This window comes from Salvelinus namaycush, chromosome 7, assembly GCF_016432855.1.
Source record: "Salvelinus namaycush isolate Seneca chromosome 7, SaNama_1.0, whole genome shotgun sequence".
Lineage (NCBI taxonomy): Eukaryota > Metazoa > Chordata > Actinopteri > Salmoniformes > Salmonidae > Salvelinus > Salvelinus namaycush.
The window spans coordinates 34,545,252-34,568,197 of NC_052313.1; the positions used below are offsets into that span (position 1 = coordinate 34,545,252).

The following is a 22,946-nucleotide window of genomic DNA, read 5'->3' on the forward strand; positions in this document are numbered from 1 at the left end:
CTTCATGTAATTGTCAATAAAAGCCTTTGACACTTATGAAATGCTTGTAATTATACTTCAGTATTCCATAGTAACATCTGACAAAAATATCTAAAAAGACACTGAAGCAGCAAACTTTGTGGAAATTAATATTTGTGTCATTCTCAAAACTTTTGGCCACGACTGTACTGTGAGCACCAATAATAACTAAAATGTTTTTCTTTCTCCTTTATGAATCATACACTATATACACAAAAGTATGTGGACACACCTTCAAATTAGTGGATTCTGCTATTTCCGCCACACCAGTTGCTGACCAGTGTATAACGTCAAGCACACAGCCATGCAATCTCCATAGACAAACATTGGCAGTAGAATGGCCCGAACTGAAGATCTCAGTGACTTCAACGTGGCATTGTCATAGGATGCCACGTTTCCAACAAGTCAAATTTCTGCCCCGCTAGAGCTGCCCCGGTCAACTAAGTGTTGTTATTGTGAAGTGAAAATGTCTAAGAGCAACAACGTCTCAGCCGCGAAGCGGTAGGCCACACAAGCTCACAGAATGGGACCACCGAGTACTGAAGTGCGTAGCGTGTAAAAATCCTCTTCCTCAGTTGCAACTCACTACCGAGTTCCAAACTGCTTTGTTAAGCAACATCAGCACATCAGCACAACAACTGTTTGTCAGGTGCTTAATGAAATGGGTTTCCAATGCCAAACAGCCTAAGATCAGCATGCACAATGCCAAGCGTCAGCTGGAGTGGTATAAAGCTTGCCGCCATTGCACTCTGGAGCAGTTGAAATGCATTCTCTGGAGTGATGAATCTCGCCATCACTACCTGGCAGTTTGACGGACGTCAGGAGAATGCTACCTTCCTGAATGCATAGAGCCAACTTTAAAAAGTTTGGTGGAGGAGTAATAATCGTCTGGGACTGTTTTTCATGGTTCGGGCTAGGCCCCTTAGTTCCAGAAGGGAAATCTTAATGCTACAGCATACAATGACATTCTAGATGATTCTGTGCTTCCAACTTTGTGGCAAGTTTGGGGAAGGCCCTTTCCTGTTTCAGCTTGACAATAACTCCATGCACAAAGTGAGGTCCATACAGAATTGGTTTGTCGAGATTGGTGTTGAACTTGACTGGCCTACACAGAGACCTGACCTCAACCACATCTAACACCTTTGGGATGGATTGGAACGCCGACTGCGAGCCAGGCCTAATCGCACAATATCAGTGTCCGACCTCACTAACGCTTGTGGCTAAATTAAATTAAAAATTTTCGATGAGCACATTTCCACATACTTCTGGTCATGTAGTTTAAGTTTAATGATAAGCCTTGCATCATTAAGCTTATATGATTAATGGGAATCATTAAAACAAAAATGACAGACATGTTCTTTAGCGGAACGCAAACATATTACATTTATTCGATGGCATGTACCTGTTCAAAGTTATCTACAAATGATCTACAAATCTACAAAAAGTTCAAAAATAACTTACCTTCAGTGCTTGGTAGATCTGGGCTCAAACAAGACCTTCAGGAGAAAAGGCAAGAAGAAAGAAAGAAAGAAAAAACACATTATTAATAGACAATCAAATCAAGTTGTTGGAAATCGATGGCAAATGACTGCTACTGTGAGTATAGCTACCCAGAGATGAGAGATTGAGAGCAGAAAGAAAGCAGTAGATTTTCCCAGCAGTAGAAACAGAGGTAACGTGATAGGTGGTGTTTAGGATATTAGGATATTAAACAGAATGTGTCCCTAACGGCACCCTATTCCCTATTTATGTACAACTTTTGACCAGGGAACAAATAGCTCAATTCAAATATAGTGCACTACATAGGGAATCGGGTGCCATTTGGGACATAACCACAGAAATCAGAGTTTCTAACAGAGAGAGTTGCCCAATCTAAGGCATTACAGACTGCTAGACCTTAAGAGTAAACAACAACAATAGGAGTGATTCATTCGCCCTGGCGAGCGTAGAGAGGCGAGCGCTGGTCACATGGAGTGTCCACTGCCAGGATACACTCAGCAACCACAAAGTAGACCTTTGGGTTCTAATCTCCTGTCACGCTCTGCTGCCCGGCCAGAGAGCTTAGAGTCTGTGCTTAGGCCATCAGAGATTGGAGGACTAGAAGGGAGGGAGGGCGAATCGATAGGTTTCTGGATGAGCCTGTGTGTGTGTTAAAGTTGAATTCGGAAGTTTACATACACTTAGGTTAGAGTCATTAAAGCTCGTTTTTCAACCACTCCACAAATTTCTTGTTAACAAACTATAGTTTTGGCAAGTCGGTTAGGACATCTACTTTGTGAATGACAGAAGTAATTTTTCCAACAATTGTTTACAGACAGATTATTTCACTTAAAATTCACTGTATCACAATTCCAGTTGATCAGAAGTTTACATACACTAAGTTGATTGTGCCTTTAAACAGCTTGGAAAATTCCAGAAAATTATGTCATGGCTTTAGAAGCTTCTGATAGGCTAATTGATATCATTTGAATCAATTGGAGGTGTACCTGTGGATGTATTTCAAGGCCTACCTTCAAACTCAGTGCCTCTTCGCTAGACATCATGGGAAAATCTAAAGAAATCAGCCAAGACCTCAGAAAAAAAGTTGTAGACCACCACAAGTCTGGTTCATCCTTGGGAGCAATTTCCAAACGCCTGACGATACCACGTTCATCTGTACGAACAATAGTACGCAAGTACAAACACTATGGGACCACACAGCCGTCATACTGCTCAGGAAGAAGACGCGTTCTGTCTCCTAGAGATGAGTGTACTTTGGTGCGAAAACTGCAAATCAATCACAGAACAACAGCAAAGGTCCTTGTGAAGATGCTGGAGGAAACAGGTACAATCTATATCTGTATCTATATCCACAGTAAAACAAGTCCTATATTGACATAACCTGAAAGGCTGCTCAGCAAGGAAGAAGCCACTGCTCAAAACGGCCATAAAAAAGCCAGACTACTGTTTGTAACTGCCCATGGGGACAAAGATCGTACTTTTTGGACAAATGTCCTCTGATCTGATGAAACAAAAATAGAACTGTTTGGCCATAATGACCATCGTTATGTTTGGAGGAAAACGGGGGATGCTTGCAAGCCGAAGAACACCATCCCAACCGTGAAGCACGGGCAGCATCATGTTGTGGGGGTGCTTTGCTGCAGGAGTGACTGGTGCACTTCACAAAATAGATGGCATCATGAGGGAGGACAATTATGTGGATATATTGAAGCAACATCTCAAAACATCAGTCAGAAAGTTAAAGCTTGGTAGCACATGGGTCTTCCAAATGGACAATAACCCCAAGCATACTTCCAAAGTTGTGGCAAAATGGCTTAAGGACAACAAAGTCAATGTATTGGAGTGGCCATCACAAAGCCCTGACCTCAATCCTACAGAAAATTTGTGGGCAGAACTGAAAAAGCGTGTGCGAGCAAGGAGGCCTACAAACCTGACTCAGTTACACCAGCTCTGTCAGGAGGAATGGGCCAAAATTCAAAATTATTGTGAGAAGGTTGTGGAAGGCTACCTAAAACGTTTGACCCAAGTCAAACCATTTAAAGGCAATGCTACCAAATACTAATTGAGTGTATGTAAACTTCTGACCCACTGGGAATGTGATGAAAGAAATAAAAGCTGAAATAAATCATTCTCTCTACTATTACTCTGACATTTCAGTCTTAAATATAAAGTGGTCATCCTAACTGACCTAAAACAGGGAATTTTTACTAGGATTAAATGTCAGGAATATTGAAAAACTGAGTTTAAATGTATTTGGCTAAGGTGTATGTAAACTTCCAACTTCAACTGTATGTGAACACATGCTGTTGATTTAGAAGAACTCACGTCAGCCTAAACAAACACTTCCTGCACACTAAACCCAATATGATCTATATACTGTAGTCTTTTCCCATGGGGAGTGATGAGGGAGGACACTTCATTCTCCATAATTTCCTTTGCTGGCCAGGCAATGAGTCGAGCGAGATGGATTTACTCCAGACACCCGAACAGGCCTTCATCCCCGTCATTCGCAGTAGAAAGAGACGGAGGATTCGCGGAAGGAGATCGGGGTGCCATGTGAGAATCTGGCGTCGAGTGGCTAATCTGCCTTTGCCATCGGTACTATTGGCCAACGTAAAATCAGTGGATAATAAAGTGGACGAACTACAAGCACGTATATCCTACCAACGGACATTAAAATCTGTAATATCTTATGTTTCATCGAGTCGTGACTGAACGACGACGTGAATAACATACAGCTGGTGGGTTGTACACTGTATTGGCAGGATAGAACAGCAACCTCAGAGTATCTCATGATAAACTGTAGACCACACTATCTACCTAGAGAGTTTTCATCTATATTCTTTGTAGTTGTCTAATTACCACCACAAACCAATGCTGGCACTAAGACCGCACACAATGAGCTGTATACGGCCATAGGCAAACAGCTCATCCAGAGGTGGTGCTCCTCGTACACGGGGACTTTAAATCCGTTTTACCAAATTTCTACCAGCACGTTAAATGTGCAACCAGAGAGAAAAAAAGAAAGAAAAAAACTCTATACCACCTTTACTCCACACACAGAGACGTATACAAAGCTATCCCTCGCCCCCCATTTGGCAAATCTGATCATAATTATATCCTCCTGATTCCTGCTTACAAGCCAAAATTAAAGCAGGACGCACCAGTGACTCGGTCTATAAAAAAAGTGGTCAGATGAAGCAGATGTTAAGCTACAGGACTGTTTTGCTAGCACAGACTGGAATATGTTCTGGGATTCTTCCGATAGCATTGAGGAGTACACCACATCAGTCACTGGCTTCATCAATAAGTGCATTGAGGACGTCATCCCCACAGTGACTGTACGTACATACCCCAACCAGAAGCCATGGATTACAGGCAACATCCATAGTGAGCTAAAGGGTAGAGCTGCCGCTTTCAGGGAGCGGGACTCTAACACGGAAGCTTTTAAGAAATCCCACTATGCCCTCCGACGAAACTTCAAACAGGCAAAGGGCCAATACAGGACTAAGATCGAATAGTACTACACCGGCTCCGATCCTCGTCGGATGTGGCAGGGCTTGCAAACTATTACAGACTACAAAAGGGAAGCACAGCCAAGAGCTACCCAGTGACACAAGCCTACCAGACGAGCTAAATTACTTCTATGCTCATTTCTAGGCAAGTAACACTGAAACATGCATGAGAACATCAGCTGTTCCGGATGACTGTGTGATCATGCTCTCTGCAGCCGATGTGAGTAAGACCTTTAAACAGGTCAACATTCACAAGGCCGCAGGGCCAGACGGATTACCAGGACATGTATTCCGAGCAGTCTTCACTGACATTTTCAACATCTCCCTGTCTGAGTCTGTAATACCAACATGTTTCAAGCAGACCACCATAGTCCCTGTGCCCAAGAAAACTAAGGTAACCTGCCTAAACAACTACAGACTCAAACCACTCACGCCTGTAGCCATGAAGTGCTTTGAAAGGCTGGTCATGGCTGGCATCAACACCATTATCCCAGAAACACTAGACCCACTCCAATTTGCATATTGCCCCCGCAGATCCACAGATGACGCAATCTCTATTGCACTCCACACTGTCCTTTCACGCCTGGACAAAAGGAACACCTATGTGAGAATGCTATTCGTTGACTACAGCTTAGCGTTCAACACCATAGTGCCCTCAAAGCTCATCACTAAGCTAAGGACCCTGGGACTAAACACATACCTCTTTAACTGGATCCTGGACTTCCTGATGGGCAGTCCCCAGGTGGTGAGGGTAGGTAACAACACATCTGCCACGCTGATCCTCAACACGGGGGCCCCTCAGGGGTGCGTGCTCAGTCCCCTGCTGTACTCCCTGTTCGCTCATGACTGCACGGCCAGGCACGACTCCAACACCATCATTAAGTTTGCCGATGACACAACAGTGGTAAGCCTGATGACCGACAACGACGAGAGCCTATAAGGAGGAGGTCAGAGACCTGACCTTGTGGTGCCAGGACAACAACTTCTCCCTCAACGTGATCAAGACAAAGGAGATGATAGTGGACTACAGGAAAAGGAGGACCAAGCACGCCCCCATTCTCATTGACGGGGCTGTAGTGGAGCAGGTTGAGAGCTTCAAGTTCCTTGGTGTCCACATCATCAACAACCTAACATGGTCCAAGCACACCAAGACAGTCGTGAAGAGGGCACGACAAAACCTATTCCCCCTCAGGAGACTGAAAAGATTTGGCATGGGTCCTCAGATCTACAAAGTGTTCTACAGCTGCACCATCGAGAGCATCCTGACTGGTTGCATCACTGCCTGGTATGGCAACTGTTCGGCCTCTGACCGCAAGGCACTACAGAGGGTAGGCCCCAGTACATCACAGGGGCCAAGCTCCTGCCATCCAGGACCTCTATACCAGGCAGTGTCAGAGAAAGGCCTTAAAATTGTCACTCCAGCCACCCTATTCATCGACTGTGCTCTCTGTCAAATGGCTACCCAGACTATTTGCATTGCCCCCCCCCCCCCCTATTTTACACCGCTGCTACTCTCCGTTATTATCTATGCATAGTCACTTTAATAACTCTACCTACATGTACATATTACCTCAACTAACCGGTGCCCCCGCAGATTGACTCTGTATCGGTACCCCCTGTATATAGCCTCGCTATTGTTATTTTACTGCTGCTCTGTAATTATTTGTTACTTTTTGAGGTATTTTTCTTAACTGCATTGTTGTTTAAGGGCTTGTAAGTAAGCATTTCACTGTAAGGTCTACACCTGTTGTATTCGCTGCATGTGACAAATACAATTTGATTTGATTTTAATAAAAAGGCAACACATCTTACTGTACTTCAGGAACAGTACATGCGGCCGGAGAGAGAAAGCATAGGTTTCTGGATTAGCCTGTGTGAATGTGTATGTTCCTTCAGAGCAGACTAGACCCTCTATACGTCTTTACCCCTGAGAAAAGATGAGGACTAATTCCTTTTGTTGGCCATGCATTAGCCACAGCACACACAACCCACAGTACCCATCAGACCGGTGTCTCTCAGCGGTGGTGATGGGCTGGGTCCTAAACCTCTTTGAGGTCTTTCTACTCTCTCCAGGCGAGATGTAGAGTCTGGGCCTGCGCCCCCTGTCCCTGTCCCCCCTCCATGGGACCACTGTATTGTCCCGCACCCCTCTCCAGGGGACCTCCGTCCCCCCTGGGTACACCCACTTTATTTCCTCCTCTCTTTGGAGCACAACAAAGAGATGGAGAAGGGTCGGGCGATGAAGAAAGGAAAGTGAGAGAACAAAAGTAAGAGCAGGAAAATAGTAATTTAAGAATTGAAGCATAGTTTATTTGTTTCGCCACACAGAATCCCAACCCCTGGTTTTATAAATAGAGGAGCAATGAAGGCCACACTCATGCAGAAGTTTGCTTGATTGGCCACTACGTTGTGTTAGACACACACACACACACAATACTGTCCATCAGGTAAGCCCCAAGAGAAAGCAACAAGTCAAACCTCCTCCTGCGAAACACACTACTGCTAGCGTTAGTGATTGGATGAGAGTTTCTATAGAGTAGAAGAAACAGTCAAGAATAATCAAAAAGATGATTGCAGTCAGTCAGGAGGTTGGTGTTAGCTAGGTAGTGCATGGCAGTGAGTGAGTTCTAGATAGAAGCCAGCAGCAGTTCCCAGCAGTATGGATTGAAGAAACTATACTGTATCAGCTTTTAGATGAGTGTTTCTACATGTTAAAAACAGTGAAAACAATCACACTGATTATCATTTCGTGTTAGGCAGCGGATGACTGAGTTCCAAACAGAGAAGCCAGCCGCAGCTCTTAGCAGAATGCATTGTAGAGCAGCACTGTATTAGAGAACTACCTACAGCTCAGGTTTCCTGACGACTGGGGCAGTAGCAGTCGTAGCACTTTCCAGGTAGGAGTGACGAAGCTTGGCCACAGAGATACGAGCGTCCCTGGTCTCTAGTGGGCTCTGGTCTCTATTTCTGATCCCATCTTCAATGGCTCCCCTTCGCAGGCCTGCTGCCTCTTTGACCGACCATGGCTCCTGGGCCCTGGGGATGGAGCCTCTAGGGGCCCCATGGGGCCCAGTGTCGGATGAGGAGCGGATGGAGATGAAGGCGTCAGTGGTCATGGTGGTGGTGGTTGGGCCTCCTCCCCTGTTCTGGATGTGGGTAGAGGCGGGGACAACGCCTCTCTGGATGTAGATGGCGTTATCACTCCACGGTTGTTGACCCTTCTCCCTGGAGGCTCTGAGCTCCGCTCTGACCTCGGCGGCCTGCAGGCGGGTCATGGGTTGTTCCGTAGGTCTGATTGGTTCGGGGTCTGTGTCCGACTCCCCCCATCTCATCCTGGTTCTCTCTCCCCCTCTTCCCATGTACCCTCCTCTGGGCTCAGCCTCCCTCCCCTGTCCCACTCCCTGGACTCCTCTGATCTCTGACGGCAGCACAGCTTTCCTCCTGCTCTTCAGTAGTCCCTCAGTCTTCACCTCCTGTCTGCCCTCCCTAGGGGCTCCCCTCTTCTCCTCTTCTTCCACTTCTCCCTCCATCTCCTCTTCCTCCTCTGGCGGAGGCTGTTGGGGCTGCTGTGCCCCGGAACCAGGGCCAGTAGTCATGGACAGATAGCTGGGGTCATCACTCTGCCCAGAACGGGTGAGCTGAGGCTGGTGGTGAGAGTAGGACTTGGGGCCTGGAGGGTCATTAGTGGTATACGCCGGAGCCTGGGGGTCATGGTGGTAGGCTGTGGAGCGGGTGGTGATCTGGGGGTGTCTCCTGTACAGGGGGGCCTCGGAGACATGGTGGCCCAGCTCTGGACTCCTCTTTCGAACTCCCTCATCCCTGGCCAGTCTTTCCCTAACTCTGATTCTTTAGGGAGAGACAGAGGGTTTACAACACGCTCCAGTTTGTACTGAAACTCAGAGTGCAGAGAGATAAATTATGGTAAATGCCCAACACATCCCCTTCCCTCAGCCACAAACATACCCTTGCCCCCCCATCCCTCCCTCACCTCCTCCCTTCCTCACCTCCTTCCCCTCTTATTCAAGCGTGGCTCCATTTAGAGAAAACGGTCAAAATGTCATCAACGATATAACTCAGAAATATGAATGTAATACCATCTGACCAGTGAGATACTAATGAGAAACACATGATGAACACCAAGTCGCCAAAAACAGGGAATCAATTGGATGCAGAGCATAGACAGATCACATGCTGGATGATGGTGGGGTCGGTTGGTTGACAACACGCTAGGCTACAGCTGTTGTCAGGTGGTGGCTAATGCTTTTTCAACAGTAGTTAAATATAAAACAGTAGCTCTTTCCCATAAGACTTGATTTTGTGGTTCTGGGAGAGTTAAAGCCAGCAATATTGTACAGGTTAATCTCTCTGGAAGGCGGCTAGCATATGGCATAAAAACACTCAGCTCTTGAGCATATTCCTATAGTACATCTAAGATGTTCATGGAACAGTTGACAGAGTGCCCTCTCCTTATTTCCCTTTCTTTCTTCACTGGCCTCTACTACTCAAGGTCCGGGAAGACTCTTCCACAGCAGTCTTCCACAGCTGAGCAGGCCTGGGCCTGGATTCACATAGCATATCTTCAGAAGAAATCTCTTCTTAACTGCCATTGTTCCCTTAAAGGCCCAGTGCAGTCAGCAACGTGATTTTCCTGTGTTTTATATATATTTCCACACTATGAAGTTGGAATAATACTGTGAAAATTATGATAATGCCTTTTTAGTGGAAGACTTGTTTGAAAAGAATGCCTGAAATTTCAGCCTGTGTTGGTGGGGTGGGAGCTTTGGCCTGCCTGGGGACATCACCAGCAGTAAATTAGTTTGACCAATAAGAGACTTCCAAACCGCTCTGCCAATAACAGCTAGTTTTCAGTTTTCTCCTCCCCACTCAGACAATCCTAACAAATATCTTGCTTGAGAAATTGCTCTTTGCTAAGAAGCTATTTTGTTTATTTTTGACCATTTCAATCGAAAACAATCACAGTAAAGGTACTTAAATGTTACCCAGAAATTATTTGATATCGAGATGAAAATGGCTGCATTGGACCTTTAACTATAGACTTATGAGGAAAGTTAAGCAAAGTTACTATTCCTCGTTTTGTGAATATGGTGGGCTGTGAATAAGGCCTGGCTGTGGAAGGTTAGCTCAGTCTGCTTTTCTCCTCATCTCTGAACGACACATTCCTTTGACTAAATCCAGTAATCAGGTTTAGTGGGTCAGAAATGGTCTACTATGATGTCAATGTCTTGAATATGGAAATTTAGTCAGCGTAACTCTACTGGACTCCATTGTCTGTCTGTAATCACAAGGTTACTACTGCTTTGAGCCCAGATCCAATGATCTGATTGTTGAAATCTAGAAAAAGGAAATGAAGAGGAGCTAATGGCGCAAACAGCAATACTTTTTCCAGCTCTAATTTCACATTTTCTCTGACTGTGTGTGTGGGCCTGAGGGAGAGAGGATACATTACTGGATATATCTGCTGAGTCAAGACAGAGAGGAGTGGGGGATGAGTTGTGACTAAAATGTTTTTTCCCCCACTGTCTGACTCCCAGCATCATCCTCCCCTCTCCCTCAGTCTGGCCTAGTCAGCAGAGAAACAGGGAGAAACAGAGTGCGTACCTCAATAGAGCACTTACTGTAAGTAACTCTACAAACCTATAAGTAAGTCATTGAGATAGAAACATCTGCAGTCATTGGACAACCTGAATGGAGGTGGGGAGGGGGAAAATTTGGTCAATGAAATGAAACCACAGCAACACCCATTAATGTTGATGGGGGGTGATGTCAGATGCGACAATGCCATGATGGGATAGGTTAAGAGATGGGAATGTGGAGGGGAGGGAGGGAAGGTCAGACACACCCTGTACCTGGAGGGCCAGTTGATAAGGGACTGGGTGTTGCCTGCCGAATCAGTCTGGAGGAACCAATCGCTGGGTGGTTTCACTTCCGGGCTGTACCAATGGGATGGGAGATGCAGTGAGTCAGCGACACACTTGTGCTATGTCCAAAATGGCACCCTATTATTCCCATGTAGTGCATTACATTTGACCAGAGCCCTGTGGAGCTCTGGTCAAAAGTAGTGCACTATATAGGGAATAGGGTGTAATTTTGGACGCACCCTGGGTGAGTGAGTGGCTAGCGGCTAGACTCCCCAGCGTTTCACTTGTAGCACACACACACACACGATTGACTTCGTATTGAACTTGACCAAAAAAGACCATCCATCTGCCTGGTACTTCAATGGATATCCCATTCTCTAGTAGTCTAGTGCAAGCTCTGTTATGATACTGGTATTTGGAGAAATGTCAACAAACGATGAAATATGAAATAAATCCTCTCCAGGAACGTTAATCAAAATGAACAAACTGTACATCAATTGGGGCTTATGAAAATAATAGGACCATACAGACCAGTGGAGGCTGCTGAGGGGAGAACGGCTCATAATAATGGCTGGAACGGAGCCAATGGAATGGCATCAAACCATGTGCTTGATGTATTTGATACCATTCCACCGATTCCTCTCCAGCCATTACCATGAGCCCGTCCTCCCCAATTAATGTGCCACCAACCTCCTGTAATACAGACATAACACAAAACAGCAGCATGTATTGCAATGCACACAGTGTACTGTACATGTTCAGTGCCTTCATAATAAGTTACATGGACTCACTGTGTGAAATAATATTGGTTAACATGATTTTTGAATAACTACCCCTCAGTCAGGTAGTGAATTTCAAGCACATATTCAACCAGTCCAGGAAGGTTTTCCAATGCCTCGCAAAGACGGGCACCACTTGGAAGATATATATATTAAAAAAAAGAAGAATGAATATCCCTTTGAGCATGGTGAAGTTATTAATAAGGCTTTGGATGGTGTATTTATAAACTGAGGCACTACAAAGATAGAGGCGTCCTTCCCAACTCAGTTGCCGTAGAGTAAGGAAACTGCTTAATGGCATTAATGCAACAAAACGTGGAACAAGTAAAGGGGGTTGAATACTTTATAAAGGCAATGTATATGGGAAAGAATAGGTATACAGTCAACTGATGTAGCCTATTGTAAACACTGCACGTGCATGATTTGGTCCTAAAAAAGGAAGGCAAAAATCCCAGTGTAGTCCTGTCCCATGTGGCTACATAGTATATGTCCTTCCTTATCTGTCTTACCGATATCCAGAGCCATAACTTCCTAGTATAGAGGGCTGTACTGGATTGAGAATAGGCATTTGACTTATATCTATTCTATGCACAAAGGAGAGATATTTAAATAAATAGTCATGGGTCTTTCTGTAGAGGAGAACAAAAGGAAGGAAGCAGGGTGTCGTGGGACGATATGTGACCGACCGGCTTGAAATTTGATTTATTTTTATTTTTTACATTGGATAAAAGTAGAGACTCAGAGCTAGAAAATGGTATATCATCGCAGTGCTAGCTGTGTTACTAAAGATCCTGGTTTGATACCGGGCTGTGTTGCAGCCGGCCACGACCGGGAGACCCATGAGGCGACGCACAATTGGCCCAGCGTCGTCCGGGTTAGGGGAGGGTTTGGCCAGCCGGGATGTCCTTGTCCCATCGCACTCTAGCGACTCCTGTGGTGGGCCGAGTGCATGCATGCTGACACGGTTGCCAGGTGTATGGTGTTTCCTCCGACACATTGGTGCGGATGGCTTCCGGGTTAAGCGTGCATTGTGCCAAGAAGCAGTGCAGCTTGGTAGGGTTGTGTTTCGGAGGACGCACAGCTCTCAACCTTGGCCTCTCCCAAGTCCATACGGGAGTTGCAGCGATGGGACAAGACTGTAACTACCAATTGGATATGACGAAATTGGGGAGATTTTAAAAAAACATTTTTTTTTTAAAGAAAATAAATGACAGAGCGAAAGAGAGAGGATGAGAAAAAAGAGAGCTAGTGAGTGATAGACAGCTATCCCTCTGCTCCATGACCTAAACCCTAAACTCTTTCTCGAAGCAGGCGGTTTGGCATAGTGTTGCTGGCCTTCATCAGTCCCAGCTGTGTCTCTGTATGCTGTCATAGTTCTGACCGAGGAGTCACACAGTGCGCCCCCTAACCCAACACCCCTTCTGATGGTTAACGCAACACAGCTGCTGCTAAGATTTGAAACCCGAGAGTGAGAGACAGAGACAGCGCGACAGACACAGAGAGAGACCGACACAGAGAGAGACAGAGGAGGGAAAGAGTAATGCCTGGTGGGATGTGGAATATAAATGTCCCCCTTAGTGAGTCAACATTTACTACCAGCAGGGTACAGCTAGGACAAGAGCTGGCTGTTAAAATAAGACTGATGGACTGAGGGGAGGAGTATGAAGAGCACTGGAAAAAACATTGGAAAATGCAATGTCTCTAGACACCGAACTGCATTGGCCAGGACTGTGAATGCCAAATTAAGAATTCCTTAACTATTTGGTGAGGATATCTTACATTGACAGTGCCATTTTTTAGAACATGACACCATTAGTTTCACATCCTGAAATAAAGGGCTTTGGGTGACTGGCTCAGTCATAAGCTGTGTTCGAAAACCCATACTAACATACTGTATACTACATACTTAATGAGTATATACTGCATACTATTGGTTCATTTTAGTATACTGTAAACAAACAGTATCCTTTCAGTTGAGCGTACTAGCTCTTCGCTGTCTACCGGAAGTTGATGGTGTTGCTATGCAACCTTTTGCTAGCTTGTTAGCATAACAAATTACTAGTTAGACATTTAACGACTTCAGGTGTGTTATTAAACACAATCTGGAGTGCCAGAGTGCGTGTGTTGTCAGATTGTAAATTCTGAGCATCTCGCTCTGGGAGCTCACACTGGACCCTCGGGCTGAGGAGTAGGGTTGATTTGAGCATTCTGACCGTACAACTGCAGTCAAGCACCTAAGCTAACGTTGGCTAGCTAGCTAGTTACTTCCAGACACAAATGAGACCACTCTGATCATTTTACTCGCCCTAGCAGAGCCGGTTAGGCATTCATGTGCTGCTGGCAACAATTTAATTACTTTTTTTAGCCGACATTTACAGACACCGGCCATATTCAACGGGTGTTGAGCGCTAGTAAATTAATTGCGCTCTGGTACACTCAGAGGAGAGTGCTCTGAAATAGATTAGATAGCCAGAGCGAATTTACGAAAGCACCCGAATGTCCATTGAGAACGCACAATGACGATACCATTTAGCTAAGAACGACAAAGAATAATCAAGTCAATAAACATTGGATAGTTAGCAATTAGACAGCCTATAGTTAATATATACTGGCAAGCTTGATGCATTATTAGCCAGCTAACATTAGGTAGCTAGCTAACATACCGGTACATACTGCTGTAATGATATGCTATGTGGTTCGTAAGGACAGCGTAGCTAACAAATTGTCAGCCAACATAACGTGTAAGGTAACTTATTTGAAAAGTCATTACTTAATTACATTGTTCAACATTTTCTTAACATTTGTCATAATTAGTTAAAGCAATGATTTTGTATCTGCTCTCGTCGTACTTGGCTGCATATTTTCCGCCATTTTCTTCAAATCTGAAAACGATATGAAGAGCCACACCCATTTCCTGAAGAATTGCATTATGGGCCCTAAAGTACCGAAATAGTGTTCTCTGCGTGTATACTTCATATTTTGGCAAATTTAGTACGACATCCGGGAACTTTTGGCATACTAACTATATCCATGCTATGACCAATAAGCATACTACATACTTAATTCACGTCACAAATAGTATGGTTAGTGCGGTTAGTATGAGGATTCGAACACAGCTCTAGTCTGATATCTGAGCAATTATAGTAGATTCTTAATATAATTTTGACTTCAACTATATCCCAAAAGCAACTCCTTTTATCTAGTCAACTTATCATCTTAACAGTACAGGTTGTTGTTAAACATGAAAGACATGCAGCAGCAACATCAATGCCTGATCTGAGGTCAGTTCAGATTTAAGTTCTCTCAGTCCCAACTGCGTGTCTGTTTGAACCCTTTTGGACTGACTGAGCCTGCCTGCGCTGCACTTTAATTCCACTCCAGACAACTGCTCTGGGTCCAGATTGCTGTTTGAAATAATGTGTGCGTCCCAGTAGTAGTGCACTATATAGGGAATAGGGTGCCATTTGGGACAGTCAATGTTCCTGCCAAGAGCACGACTTTGTGAGGGGGCGAGCGATGAGTGTGGTGCAAGCCTAATGGATGATGTGTCATCTTCCAGTCCCAAACGCAGCCCACCCATCCTTCCATAGGAGGACATTATGTGTGTGTGTGTGTGTGTGTGAGGGAGATACAGAGACTCTCTTTCTCTCCATCTGTTATGTTTACAGTAGGGGGACAGAGAAAGAGCGAGGCAGATCTAGACATAGTGTAGGAGGTAGGGACACTCACCCCTGTCTGCTGAGGATGTTGTGGGCCTGTTGCTCTATGAACAGGTCCCCAGGGGGCACCTCCTGTTTGGGGGAGGGCAGCAAGGACTTCGTCTTGGGTGAGCTGGGGGGCAACCCCATGATGATGTTGTGCTTAGCAACGGGCACTTTGGCAGAGGTCGACGACGTCACATCCATGTAGGTGGAGGAAGATGGCGGCTGCGGCTCGGGGGCTTTGATGTTCCTCTCCTGCTGAGCTGCCCTGCGCTGGTTCTCCAGGTTCTCCACCCTCTCCCTCTCTGTGAACGAGTCGACCCTGGGTCGCCCCTGGCCAGGCTTGCCGTAGCCCTGTGGTGGGTGGGCCACTCTACCCACCCTGGATCTAATGGATGTGTAGGAGTGTTCGTCCCCCACAGACTCTGCCCTGCAGCGTGTTTCTGGGTGTGTGTAGCCCTGTTGCCTCTCAAAGGAAGAAGCCAACTCCTTGCGTCCACAGGAGGCACCGTATCGGGAAGAGAAGTGGTCGGTGACAGTGGTGTCTGGCTCTTGGTCCAGCGAGATACCATAGCGCTCGGCCAACTGGCGACGCCTTTCTGCCTTGTAGCGGGCGATCCGCTCCACCTTGGAGTCCAGGTCGGTACCAGCGAGGTCTGTGGGTTCAGTGAGGACGGTCTGGGTCTGTTCCTCGGGTCTGCACCGGGCTCTGGACTGCCTCTCTGGAGCAGTGACCTGCTGATGGGTCATCATCTCTGGACTCTCCATGTCCTCCTTACTGTAACGTTGTACTGTGACTGGGGATAGAGGGAGAGACCATTACTGCTTCAGACTATTACATTATGTATGGACTAAAACACTACGCAAGTAGTATATAATGCATGATGTCAATGTATATCTTGCAAATGATTTAATACTGTAAGCAAATATTGATCAAATTCATAATAAAAAGCATTGGTCAGGTCTCTTTATTGATATGCTATATGGAGCTCTAACTATGCTCTAGGTCTGTCATTCTGTGGGTTGCGTAAGTAGCTGATGCAGCCATGTAGAAACTCCAGGTACAAGTTTAGTGAGTAGGTGACTGTATTCTGGTGTGCCTAGGTGTCCCTGTCCTCACTGACACAGGGTACTCTGTGTAGTGTGTGTGTGTCCTCACCGACACAGGGGTCACAGGTGTCCGAGGCGCGTGTGTAACGGGGCGTGTCTTCCTCTACCAGCCGATTGGTCACCAGGCCTGGGCAGCTGGGTAATATGGCGGGATGCACCTCGCTCTCTATGCCCTCCAACCGCCGGGCAATCCTCTCCTTCCTACACAATCAGACACAGAGTCAAATACGCACACAGTGACACACGCACACACAGTGACACGCGCACGTTCTCATCCATCACGAATGTCTCGGTTGTACCTGTTCATTTCCCAGTCACAGCTAGTGCTTGGGCTGATGCCTTCAAAACGCTTCCTCAATTCTGAAACTGGACAGATGAAAACACAGGTAGGTTATACAGGATAAAACTGGAAAGTAGAGAATAAAGTTTATTCAATTCAGTAGTCATTATAAGAGAGAGACACACTTCACAGCAGATGAGGATGGACAGTTTAAGCTCACATTAGCCAACAAAGTTTACTGTAAATTCAAACCGATCTGGTACAGGCTACTGTCACATCTAGAGCAAGAATAGATCTCGGTTTGTTTGTGGGTCTTGTTATAAGGAGGTGACCATTCCTCCAGTAGCAGACTCTGTTCTCTACGACACAGTGACAAATCGCTGAGAGACACATTCACAAGGAACTGACAAAATCTGCATCCCGCTTCGATAATAGAAAGCGTCCAATCTGCTACTGACTAATTGACTTAGCGAAAGAAGTGGTTACACTCTGAATCTTTCATGTGATTGATCGAGACCTACATAGAGACCGAGAGATCACACAAAATTCACCCACAGGCTGTGTTTACACAGGCAGCCCAATTCTAATCTTTTGGGCAAATATTAGCGAAAGATCTAATCCGATTGTTCAAAATACTAATTACAGGCAAAAAGAACAGAATTGGTCTGCCTGTGTAAACACAGCCAGAGCAGGGCAGTCAGGTAATGGCCTATTGGGTTGGACTGAACCAGACTGCCCCTTTAGTCCTATCCATGAGCTAGTAGGAAAGGAGCTGCACTGTAGTCAGGATAAACAGAACAGTACAGTCTAGAGCTTGTTATGCGTGTTACTGCTGGACACCACATGTAATAAAGCAACTTTTCAATCTTTTCTACAACAGCCGAAGATGTAACATGTGTTTCCCACAACATCACACGGAGAGAATAGTCACTAAGTGCATCGTTGGAGCATGTGTCGATACTGATAGGATCGAAAGAAAGGTAGAGCTGCTCTTGGATCAGCTTTCTTCATTCAAATCTTTCCTTAACATTACAATTATTTCACAATATTTTCAATTATTACAATTATTTCACAATATTTTAATGCACTCATCTCAGTTTTCATTTGAAACATATTTTATTCATTGCTTCTTTGTAACACTTGCAAAGAGAACTTTGTATTTGTAGTCAACTTTGTTCTGAAGTTAATCAGATGCGTAACCTTTATTTAACTAGGCAAGTTAGTTAAGAATAAATTCTTATTTACAATGACGGCCTATACCGGCCAAACCCAGATGACGCCGGGCCAATTGTGCACCGCCCTATGGGACTTCCAATCACAGCCGGTTGTGATACAGCCTGGATTCGAACCAGGGTGTCTGTAGTGACGCCTCTAGCACTGAGATGCAGTGCCTTAGACCGCTGCGCCACTGTGGAGCCTGAGAGATGGATAATCCATGTGATTCTACGTTTAGCGGAGAGCAAAAAGCATCTAACGAAGCACTTAGCTGTTCTACGAGTGGTCTGGTAATCGTGTTCCTCTGAGGATTGCCATTATACAGTCACACAATAGACACCATTCCCTCAAACCCATAACTCTGGGAAAGTATCCTTTGTCCGAGAATATTTCCCAAATGGCACACTATTCCCTATATAGTGCACAACTTTAGACCGGAGCTAAAAGGGCTCTGGTCAAAAGTAGTGCACTATATAGAGAATAGGGTGCTATTTGAGATGCAAGCATTGTCAGATAGAGTCATGTGTTTCATGCAGCACAGCATGCTGAAACAGAAAGCCCTAAGTCACCTTTAGGGAGGCTTGCCAAGAGATGTACATCTATATCCTTGGTGTTCTTGGCCAGGTTGTTTTTCTCTTCGGACAAGAACACTTTCCGGAAGCTGCAGAGGGGCACAAATAAAAACAGAACAGCTCAGTCAGTCATAACCAATTATGTATATAAACACTAGATTGCTGATGCTATGTAGAGTCGTGGCCAAAAGTTTTGAGAATGACACAAATATTCATTTTCACAAAGTTTGCAGCTTCAGTGTCTTTAGATATTTTTGTCAGATGTTACTATGGAATACTGAAGTATAATTACAAGCATTTCATAAGTGTCAAAGGCTTCTATTGACAATTACATGAAGTTGATGCAAAGAGTCAATATTTGCAGTGTTGACCCTTCTTTTTCAATACCTCTGCAATCCGCCCTGGCATGCTGTCAATTAACTTCTGGGCCACATCCTGACTGATGGCAGCCCATTCTTGCATAATCAATGCTTGGAGTTTGTCAGAATATGTGGGTTTTTGTTTGTCCACCCGCCTCTTGAGGATTGACCACAAGTTCTCAATGGGATTAAGGTCTGGGGAGTTTCCTGGCCATGGACCCAAAATATCAATGTTTTGTTCCCCGAGCCACTTAGTTATCACTTTTGCCTTATGACAAGGTGCTCCATCATGCTGGAAAAGGCATTGTTCGTCACCAAACTGTTGCTGGATGGTTAGGAGAAGTTGCTCTCGGAGGATGTGTTGGCACCCTTCTTTATTCGTGGCTGTGTTCTTAGACAAAAATGTGAGTTAGCCCACTCCCTTGGCTGAGAAGCAACCCCACACATGAATGGTCTCCGGATGCTTCACTGTTGGCGTAACACAGGACTGATGGTAGCGCTCACCTTGTCTTCTCCAGACAAGCTTTTTCCGAGTAAAGTATTTTCAGTAATAGGCTTTTTACATCAAGGTCGTAGATCCTGTTGATCTATTCACACTGACTCAAATCTACGGCACTAACATACCAAGTAAGACCTGTTATGTCTATTGGTGTTACTTCTATCCATTACCATTGTCTAGCCATTGTCTACATGTTACGTCTATCCATTACGATGGGAAGAGAATACCGTTGAAAAATATCCAGAGGGCCGTTGGCAATAGAGTGGGTTGGACTTCAACGCGAAACAGTTGTGGCATGAAATATACAACGAGACTATCTGAGGGAAGGGGCCTTTGAAAAGAGGAACTCATCCTTTTGGGTTTTAGTAGATGAACTAGCACATTACATTGCAAAGAACACGACACACCCATTTTGCTGAAGTATTTCATCATTTGCGTAAAGGATGACAAAGATCATGGACAAACAATAACGCAAACGGATACTGTAAACGTAAAGAACTGGTTGGATACTAGATGTACAATATATGTATGCGGAGCTGTGGAGTCATGGGTGGCAGAAGGGTGGAATATTTGACACTAGGACAAAACGTTGACACGATGCAATCACACCAATGTTGCAGTGGCGTTCGCTCTACAGTGACCTTACCCTTCACTTTCTCACTTCGCTTGGACACTTTTCCATTGGGAATCCTGTATAATGTACACACAGACACCCACGGGCAGCATACACAGGCTGAAGAGAGACTATTAGATGTGCAATGATACTGTATACAGAACCGAAACAATACACAAATATTGATATTATCCATGAAAATAGCATCTTACCTAAGAGCCCTCTTCTGTAAAAGTCTTGCCTTCCCAAGTTTGACGGGGGTCTCACTCCCAAGTTCTAGAGAGGAGAGAGAAAACATAATTTAGACTTTAAGACCATACTCAGTTCTTCATCACTTGAGTGAGAGGAGACAGGGCCATTGTGAAGGGTCCAACTTTACACTTTTTACTGACCAAACATTAAAACGAGTGTATTCAAGGCATCTTAAGGTCATTCAACAACATTTCTCGATGCATGACATTAGTCAAGTGGACTTGCAGCACTGCAGAGGAATTAAATACATTAGAAAACTAAAACATGTTTTATTGAATCATGTTGAACAATAAGAGATGTGTGTAGCCTTTGGGTTGTAATAATGGGAACAATGTAACTGTGAGCGCATCCAAAATTGCACCTATTCCCTATATACTGCAGTACTTTTCAACAGAGCCGCATACCATTGTTTATTTGAAAATGAAACCAGGTGAGACTTGAGACAGCTAACTCACAAAGACACACGCAGGCACACAGTAAATTGCGGTACAGCTCTTTCTAAAGTGGCTTGTCTCTATGATGTCACAGCTCAAGGCGTTAGAGGTTTGATTGCTTTTCATTGAGACGGATTGGATTCTTTAAAGTCTGATCACATGTAGGGCTGGCACAATTACGTATAACCATGTAACCAACGGTCACGGCCGGATGTGATGAAGCCTGGATTCGAATCAGGTACTGCAGTGACGCCTGTTGTACTGAGATGCAGTGTCTTAGACCACTGCGCCACTCGGGAGCCCTTTGTGCGTTTAAGTTCGTTTCTGTGGAAACATGGATTCTTTACAAAGTGAAACTGCTGAAACAAGCAAGGTGCTGTAGCAAAAAAGTATTCAGTTGCCTAGGGAACGCATCCCAGATTGCCTGCACCGGCACACAGAAATAGAATGAATAAAACTGGCTTGGAACCTCTAACCCTGGCACTTTGACTGAGTACATGTGTACACTCGCAATGGCTGCCGGGTATTGTGATGCAATCATTTCCATGGTAACGTAGAATGTTCATTCAAGTGATCTTAACTGATGTGGCTCATGCAATGGAAGGTTATTTTTTCAATGTCAGTTGAGTTGAATCAACAAATCACAGCACATATTGATGGGGACACTTCCTGATTTGCTCCTATGGGTACATTCGCAATGGCTGCAAGTCCATCCATTATGCCATCGTGGACTTAAATGGGGACGGCCGTTATATTCATTCTGTCTATGGCAGCCCATGCAGGCAGGAGCGGAGGAGATAAGAAAATGTGCAAAATTTTGTTTCATAGATTTGTTTTATTGTACTTTTCGAACAGTTAAGAAGACCACGGTCACTTGGCTGCTAAATTAAGGTCCTCCAAATTTCCATGAACATCACAGCCCTAATCACATGTCATGGTTGTTTCTTTGTGAGTGTGTGGCAGCGCCTACCAACTCTACCCAATAGAAGCCTCTCTATGAGAGCAAAATACAGAGGAGATACAAGCAATTCAAATTAAATACATGGTAACCAACCCTCACACATAGGTGACTGATGAGCCTTTTCTTACTTGCCATCACGACACAGGGGCATCGAAGTGATAAGTGCCAGCCACCATCATGGCAAAGACAGTTGTCAAGCTCTGCCCTAATACAACACATAAACATCATAGTTCCTATGAAGAGAGCAGCAGCCTTGAATATGTGCAACACAATTTTAGACATAGAAAAACAAAAACAATGGAGACCGTTTAAAGTCAATGTGGCGGAAGCATGGCCATCAAGTCTTGAATTTGCTTTGACATACAGAATACTTCAGAAAGTATTCACACCACTTGACTTTTTCACCATTTTGTGGTGTTACATCCCGCATTTAAAATGGATTAAATTAAGATTTTGTGTCACTGGCCTACACACAATACCGCATGTCAAAGTGGAATTATGTTTAGACATTTTTACAAATGAATGAAAAATGAATTGCTGAAATGTCTTGAGTACACCTGCTCGTCAAATATCTCATTCCAAAATCATGAGCATTAATAGGGAGTTGGTCCCCCCTTTTCTGCTATAACAGCCTCCACTCTTCTAGGAAGGACTTCCACTAGATGTTGGAACATTGCTGCGGGTACTTGCTTCCATTCTGCCACAAGAGCATTAGTGGGGGTCAGGCACTGATGTTGGTCAAATAGGCCTGGATCACAGTCGGCGTTACAATTCATCCCAAAAGGTGTTCGCTGAGGTTGAAGTCAGTGCTCTGTGGAGGCCATTCAAGTTCTTCCACACCCATCTCGACAAAACATTTCTGTATGGATGTCGCTTTGTGCACAGGGGCATTGTCATGATAAAACAGGAAAGGGCCTTCCCCAAACTGTTGCCACAAAGTTGGAAGCACGGAATCGTCTAGAATATCATTGTACGCTGTACATTTTCCTTTGCTGGAACCAAGGGGCCTAGCCCTAAACATGAAAAACAGCCCCAGACCATTATTCTTCCTCCACCAAACTTTACAGTTTGCACTATGCAATCGGGCAGGTAGCGTTCTCCTGGCATCTGCCAAACCCAGATTCGTCCGTCAGACTGCCAGATGAAGCGTGATTCATCACTCAAGAGAACGCATTTCCACTGCTCCAGAGTCCAATACCGGCGAGCTTCACACCACTCCAGCAAATGCTTGGCATTACTGATAGTGATCTTACGCTTCT

General features: G+C 44.9%; 1 protein-coding gene across 1 annotated transcript in view; it reads right to left on the minus strand.

The window, feature by feature from the left end:
* LOC120050703 (supervillin-like) overlaps window positions 1-21,822 on the minus strand; it is a 97,027-nt gene extending 75,205 nt beyond the window's left edge. Inside the window, exons 1-10 of the mRNA XM_038997274.1 lie at window positions 21,816-21,822; window positions 20,253-20,316; window positions 20,074-20,117; window positions 16,802-16,868; window positions 16,552-16,706; window positions 15,421-16,189; window positions 10,901-10,984; window positions 8,614-8,879; window positions 7,881-8,451; window positions 7,026-7,234 (exon numbers count right to left, since the gene is read on the minus strand). Of these exons, the coding sequence (XP_038853202.1) occupies window positions 7,026-7,234; window positions 7,881-8,451; window positions 8,614-8,879; window positions 10,901-10,984; window positions 15,421-16,189; window positions 16,552-16,706; window positions 16,802-16,868; window positions 20,074-20,117; window positions 20,253-20,316; window positions 21,816-21,822 (2,236 nt within the window). The remainder of the gene's footprint in view (window positions 1-7,025; window positions 7,235-7,880; window positions 8,452-8,613; window positions 8,880-10,900; window positions 10,985-15,420; window positions 16,190-16,551; window positions 16,707-16,801; window positions 16,869-20,073; window positions 20,118-20,252; window positions 20,317-21,815) is intronic.
* Between the last annotated feature and the right edge of the window lie 1,124 nt (window positions 21,823-22,946).